The sequence below is a fragment of the Fulmarus glacialis genome, unplaced genomic scaffold (assembly GCF_000690835.1).
Source record: "Fulmarus glacialis isolate BGI_N327 unplaced genomic scaffold, ASM69083v1 scaffold1897, whole genome shotgun sequence".
Taxonomy (NCBI): Eukaryota; Metazoa; Chordata; class Aves; order Procellariiformes; family Procellariidae; genus Fulmarus; species Fulmarus glacialis.
In genome coordinates, this window is record NW_009223600.1 from 1,765 (window position 1) to 9,064 (window position 7,300).

General features: G+C 45.6%; 1 protein-coding gene across 1 annotated transcript; it reads left to right on the forward strand.

Annotated features, from left to right (window-relative positions):
* The first annotated feature begins 754 nt into the window (after window positions 1-754).
* On the forward strand, window positions 755-5,165 carry KCTD14 (potassium channel tetramerization domain containing 14). Its single transcript, XM_009581830.1, has 2 exons — window positions 755-817; window positions 4,494-5,165. Exons 1-2 carry the CDS (start codon window positions 758-760, stop codon window positions 5,163-5,165), a joined length of 732 nt encoding a protein of 243 aa, XP_009580125.1. The 5' UTR covers window positions 755-757.
* The last annotated feature ends 2,135 nt before the right edge of the window (window positions 5,166-7,300 follow it).

The following is a 7,300-nucleotide window of genomic DNA, read 5'->3' on the forward strand; positions in this document are numbered from 1 at the left end:
CAGGATATTAGAAAACAACGTCATGCAAAGACACTAATCAAATATTTATGACCAATTGAAAAGAATAGTTCAGGCTCAAGCAGAGATTCAGGTTTGGTTTTATTTACCTTGCACGAATTACTCAGTGCCCAGAGACTGTATTGGCAAGGAAGAAAATGCCACCACCTCGGACAGATTGTAGACACCCTGATCTGACAGCAACACATATGACAAATGGGATCAATGAGATGGTTTGGGATAAACTGTGCTTTAAAACAGCAGCACATGGAGGCTAAAAAGCTGTGAAAATGTTTACTGGTTTCGATACAACCGGTTCGCAAGGCAGAGGCGGTCACGCAGGCACGCATTACGGGGCTCCTCAGAGGTGCTCTGGGGACTGGCCCTCCTTTCGAAAGGATTATTTGGCTCTTAGTCACCACACAGAAAGTATTACAGGAGGTGTGCGCTGGCAGCCAGCCCAAGTCCACCCTGCACCTTGCTGGTTGCCAGAAAACTAATAAGCAAACACTTCTGCTTTCAGGCTGTTCCCTCCCCTCTCCCTACACCTGCAACCTGTACCAGGGCTGTGCCTGGAGCAAATTGGAGCCTCCGGGGCAGCGGCTGGGCTGGGAGCTTGGAAAAAGACTGAAGAAAAACGAAGAAAAATCAAGTGAAAGAGGACTGGAGCACGGCGGGCAGCCATCCTGCGTGTGGGGCAGGCCCCGAGCACTGAGCAGCAGGTTTTCCCACACCGCTGAGCCAACAGCTCCGGGGGGAGATGAGCATTTCATCGGAGCACAAGCCCCTTGGGAAGCAGGTCACCGGCAGCCTGCATACGGTGAGTAAGATAGGGGCTCTGGGGCACAGTTTCCTCCTGTGGGATCAAAGGATCCCCTCTGGGCTACATAAGAGGTTTTTTTTACCTCCATCTGCTATTTTGAAGACACCAGGGCTTGCCAGATATGTGACCAAGAAGAGGACTCCAAGTAAAAAGCTGTGTCTGACTCTGACCTGTTTGCCCCAGTTTGCTTACAGAAGGGCCGTGTCCCTCGCAGGCACACAAGATCTGGCAACAGTACATAACCAGAGTGGTTCTTTTTCTCCTTTGACAAGAGGGGGAATTAATTTAGTATGAACTTTAATTGGTCAGATCCCTAAATAAAATCCTGTGGTGAGTTTTGGGGGTTTTCAACAGTTCTTAGAGTCTCTAATGATGCAAAAGCTGTCCTGTTGTAGATGTGCAGAATCATCAGCTGGGAGCAGTAGTTTTTGTAGCTCTAAGGGAAATTAATGACAATCTCAAGACAAGCAGTGTCCTACTAGGCAGAAATCAGGGACGAGATCAGATGATGTTTTCCTTTTCCACTCCTCTGCCCTCAGTCTGCTGCTTCTCTGTTGTAGCCGTACAGCCTCTCCCTGAGACCTCTCTGTCTTTAAAAAGATCCAGCCTTCTTGTGTTGCATTTTTCAGGTGTAGGTTGCAAAACGCTTCCCCAAGGAGGTAGCTGTTTTGCAGATTAATAAACTGGGGCACAGATAGGTGGAATGACTTCCTATAGGTAGAATGACTTCCTAAGTGTCACCTCTCTGGCTAATTACAGAGCTGGGAATCAGCTGGTGCCAGTATTCCCAGTCTGCTGGGAACCAGTGCGGTTCCAGGCCAAACCCATTAATCAAGATCTGAGAACATAAGGTTAGTTGGGCTTCTGTATTAATGAAGAACATGTTATCCATTTGTATTAGTGACAAACAGTATGAAACATCTGACCTGCCATCTGAAAAAGGAACAAAGGCTCAAAAGCATGAGACCCTCCTGTCAAATGATCCCTGCCGGGGAAAGCTGTTATTATCACTTGGACTAATGGCAAATTTCCTAACTGAGAGGCTTTACCACAGAAGCAGCTTTGGGCTATGTTCTTCAGTGGGTGGAAATCACCGGATTGTCTCAGACAGAATAATTTTTTATGTCTCCTTGGCCCTAGTGTAAATGATTGCCCTCAAGATGAAGCCACCCACACAACGGCAAAGCAATATTCCAGTTGGGTCTTTGGCCTGAATCTTCTGTTGTTTCCCTGCCTTGCCTAGGCTGTGAGCAAATTTCTGCTAAATCTGATAGCTTGCTGCTGTTTAAAGGCAAAGGTCTCCCCCTGCTCCAGGTTGTCTGTTCCTAGTCCCTTTCTTTTGCCAGCTCTGGTGCTTGTTAAATCCTCTGTGAGCCAATTCAGCTCAGCAAGATGAAAGAGAAGCAGAGCTGGCACGAGGAAGAGAAACAGAAGCACGTAGGTAGGTACAAGGATGGAAAGGGGAAAGGGCAGCAGGAGCTCCCCCTTCTCTTGGTGTGAGCTGTGAGCTCAGCTCACGTCATCCCGTGGGTCTGTACCTGTGGGATCCAGCTAAGCACTTAAGTACACACTTCACTTGAGGCATGTGACTAGCAGCACTGAAGCAGATCCTTGCGTGATCGGATCCAAGAAAGAGCAGGTGAGCTCCTGGAAAAAAGGGTTGTTTATTGACTCACGCCTTCCCAATGGCAGGTGTGGTCCTGGCCAGGCATGTGACCTGCATTACAGCAGTGACAGCGGGAGGGAAAATAACTGCCTCCTTTCTTCCCTCTCCTTTTCCTCTACTGGCTACTACAAAAAATGACCGAGTGCAAAGAGAGGCTGTTAAAACTCTTCAGCACTGAACCATCAGGAAGCTCAGACTAGACACCAGGTCCAGCTTTCCGGGCATTCAGGCCTCCTCCAACGTGTTTCAGGTAGCAGTGGTGTTAATGCATGGTGAAATAAAATAAATCCAAACAAAAAGCCAAACTTTACATTCTTCCTTCTTAAATTCTTATTAGTTGCATGAATTATTTCCTTTACTTCCTAGCTAAAGGTATCTTACATTTTTAAAGTGCTTTGCTAAACACCTTCTGTCCTCCACCTCTGACATGCTGGATTTTTGTGTCTTACTTCAGAATTTATAACTAAACTCCCAGATGAGTGGAAGCCAATTCCACCCATTTCTAAAGTTGCAAAGAGCTTTAGTTTCTCCTTTGAAGAGAAAAGGCCAACTCAGGTGAGAGGAATGATGTTGCACAGCTTTGAGCTCGGTCCTTGTCCCTCTGCACATGGGGAGGGTGAGAGCTCAGGTCGCTCACTGGAAGGACAGGGGCCAGCAGGAACAACGGTTGTGTGGGACTTAGGAGATCGACGTCTGTGTTGGTGCATTCACACACACCCCTTCTCCTGGGCCGCTTGTTGATCTGGGCCGCTTGTTGATCTCAGAAATTTTCATGAAACCTCAGCCTTGGTGTACTGAGTCTGGCAGTTGAGCGCTCCTTGACCATATCAGAAACTCTGCATGGATGGGAACGTACTCCCACTGCCTGGCCCAGGTGTCAGGTAGAACAACTCTGAAACCTTGAGAATTTTTAGTAATTACCACCTGGGACCGTGGCCAGGATGGAAATTTTCAGATGACTAAAGCCAATCATCTTGCAAACCTATAAACAGTAGTCCTAAGTGAGACCCTTTAAGGCTCTCCAGGACAGCAGTGGGCTGCGCCCTGTATCTCCCTCTGAGTGGGACGCCTCTCAGAGCTCGCGACCCCTCGGGTCTGCAATATTCAGAGGGCCGTCGTCTGACGGGACCTGGGCTGAAACTCTTCACTCCTCGAGGCTCAACCCTCGCCTGTTGAGAAATGCCGAGGCTTTTTACATGAATATTTCTTCACCGAACTTGAGGGGAATTTTTAACAGGTACCTTTTGTACATTTATATATATATATATATTGCTGTCTTGTGTGTGTGAACTAATAGTAAGCATAATCTGTAATTAAGTCATGATTGTAGCAGACTCTACTAACACTTACTTCATAAATGTTAATGATTAATTAATGATTAAGTGCTGCTAAAGTTTGTTAATGATTAGTTAATGATTAAGTGTTGCTAAAACTGTGAATGAACCCTAGACTGCTGCTAAACACATATAATCCCTAAGATATAAACCCTTAGACATAACATGATTTTTCTTTATATGTTTCATCCGTATAGTAACTAATAGAGTGAACCTTGTCATCAAACTCTGTTAAGTCGCACTTTCATAGGTCTCTATTAAAATCACTTTCTGCTAATACCTTTGATGGTGATTCTTTAAGCGGCCTCTAAACCACTCGTTCGTGACAATGTCGAATCCTGTAGTCACCGACAGCTTCCCTGGGCAGGGTATTTCTTGTCCCTCTTCTTCACTGACATTTTTCTACATCCCAAAGATGTGGTGAGCACTTGGCCATTTTAGAAATGTCCAAGTCTCTGCTGCTCTGGTTACGAGGGTTGTATAAACATCCTGTATCTGCTTTTAGCAATAAATGGGGTGGCTGTTCCCATCCGATCCCCAAGAGATGGGGGCTCAATCGTCATTCCAATTTCCATCTGCAATCGCTTTTTTTTTTCTTTTCCTTGACACTTCCATGTTGACAGCCTGAGACAGGTAACGCGTGTGGTTTTTTGTTCCCTTGTGATATTTGCAGTTGTCACCAATCGTGGAGTTAAATGTCGGTGGGGAGATGTACACGACAACGCTGAGTACGTTAAAGAAACACCCTGGCTCCAAGCTGGCAGAGATGTTCACCGGCCAGCCCAAACTCAGGACTGACTCCGAAGGGAGGTACTTCATCGACAGGCCAGGCACCTACTTCAAATACATCCTGGAGTACCTGCGCAGTAACCAAGCGCCCACCCAGTGCATCCAGGACGTCTACAAGGAGGCGTTGTTCTACGACATCGAACCTCTAATCAAGCAGCTAGAGGACTCCCCGCAGATCTTCGGGGAGCTCGTAGCGAGGAAGCAGTTTCTGGCTCGCGTGCCCAACTACAGCGAGAACATCGAACTGATGATTCGCATCGCGAGGGCGGAAGCGGTCGCATCTCGCCGGTCCAGCGTCATCGTGTGCGTGGTCAGAACTGAGGAGGACGCAGCCAGGTCTCAGGATGCCTTGAGCAGCTTGGACATGGATAAAAAATCCGTGGTGAAGTTTGGCCCCTGGAAGGCGGCGCCAAGTATTTCAGATCTGCTGGACTGCATTCAGATGGATGTTGAAGCCAAAGGGTATAAAATATCCTTTCAGCCCCATGTGGCTGAAAAAGGTTTTCGCTTCAAATCGCATGACTTCTTCTACAAGTTCCTGTTCACCTGGTGGTAGCACAGTGTTACCATCGATGGGGAACAGAAGAAAGCAATTACTAAAACAAATTAACTTGGGCCGTGGAGACTAAGCCACGGACTACTGGAGGGACTGGAAGAAATGCATGGCCCAACGAAAGGATCTCCTTTGGTCGTTTGCCAAACTAAAGAGCGCTTAAGAGCTACTGTTTTGTTAGGCTTTAGGGGATAACTCTACGAGTTAAAAGGTATCAGGAAAAGGAGGAATTTTACTCTTTCAGCGTTGCTGACTATTAGATAAGTTCAGAGAGCCAGATCTGAGGGTCAAGCCAACCTCACTCTACCTAAGAGAAATGAATAATCCCAAATACGTTTCGTGGACATGTGGAGTTGGTCTCTCAGTGCAAACGGGAACAGGTCACATATGTGCAATTCCCGATGGAAACACTGACAGCTGCATTAACACATGCTCAGATTAAATTTGGATCCTTAATGAGAAGGCAAAAGCTCTTTTTCTCATTGCTTTCCACACTAGAACCTAGGTTTAAAAAGGATTTCAGTGTCCCATGCTCTCTTCCTGTTCCTCCAGTAGACAGCCTACTCTCAAGCCAATGTATTTATTACCGTTATTTATTATTTATTCTGAAGGAAAGACGGAGAACCTCAGCTATGGTCCAGGATCAACAAAAGGTAAAAATACCATCGCTGACCTGAGGAGTTTATAATCTAAGGACATGCACTCCTCTCTCAGGCCACACTATTTAAATCTTTTTCTTGTGACATTCATTATTATGATGATATTATTTCTAAATATATAAGCTTCTGGAAGAATAGGGAAAACCCGCCCTGACTTGATGGGAAGGGAACGCTACTGAAGCGATAGCCTGGGACTTCAGTGCAAATTCTCCTTTACAGAACATGAGTCAGGTCCTACATCATGTTTTTAAAATCTTGGTATTCAAAAGTTTATTTTTATACTGGAGATGGCTGTTAGCTTGGTTTTAATCACTCTGAAAATCATAATAGCTAATTTGATTATGATCATATTTCCTTTATTTCTCAGAACATGGATTTCTTCCAGTTAAGGACAAAAATCTCTGGGATGTTAAATAAATAAATTTTAAAAGCTCTTTGAATGATACAGAAATGCTTTATTTACTGACATCTTCCCACCCAAATCCCCAAATTCTAAAGACCTGCAGTTTTATCTTTATGCTAATGGATATGAATCATTCCTAATTAAGCTTGGTTTCAGATGTGCTCATCCTAGCACAGATTTCTCCCCAGTGAAAGTCGGGAGTCATGCCACCGACCTCAGGGCAGTTCTTCTGTAGGTGTGAGGGGACTCTTTGAGACCTCTCACATTTATAACCTTGGTAAGAACTGATACAATCGTATCTGAGAAGGCAAAAAGGTTTAGCAAATAGGGTCTATGATCATATCTATGATCATAACCAAGCGGTTGGTGGTACTTAATCTAGAAGAAGAGAGACCAAGGCCGCCTTCAAATAGACAGAAGGCTGTTACGCTTTGTATGTACTAAGGCTGGAAGAAGGGGTAACTGGCTGAAGTCACAACAAAGGAGATTGCAATTAGATATTAGGAAGAAAAATCTGATTATAGTGTAGTTAAAACCTCAAAGCAACAAACCTCCTAAGGCTACAGGACTGCTGTCATGAGAAGCTTTAATAGTTTTATCAAGGATGGTCTTATAGAAAAGCCCAGGCTGGAAGGGACCTCGAAGGATCATCTGGTCCAACCTCTGGTGGGAAAGGCAGCCTGGATGAGATTATCGAGCACCCTGTCCCACCACGTCTTGAAAACCCCCAGCAATGTGGACTCCACAACATTCCTGGGGAGGTTGTTCCACTGAATGATGGTTCTCACTGTAAAAAATTTCATTCTTATATTGAGAAAAAACCTCTCCTGGTGCAACTTGTACCTGTTGCCCTCTGTCTTCTCCACAGGGCTCCTTGTGAAAAGAGAGTCGCTGTCCTCTTTGTGGATGCCCTTTAAGTACAGGGAACACAGTGCTGAGATCCCCCCATGGAGAAGACACCCCACTCCTTCAATCTTTCCTTGTAGAAACCTTTGATCACCTCCCTTTGGACCCTTCAGCCCCTTCCCAAATTGCCTTGTCCCTAAGATGTGACCAAACTGTGGCCGCCCCTGGCT

Excerpts from the sequence above, each read along its gene's own strand:
- KCTD14 (XM_009581830.1), top strand. The coding sequence starts at position 758 with ATGAGCATTTCATCGGAGCACAAGCCCCTTGGGAAGCAGGTCACCGGC. Across the intron at positions 818-4,493 it reads TCACCGGCAGCCTGCATACG|TTGTCACCAATCGTGGAGTT; the intron begins GTGAGTAAGATA and ends TGATATTTGCAG.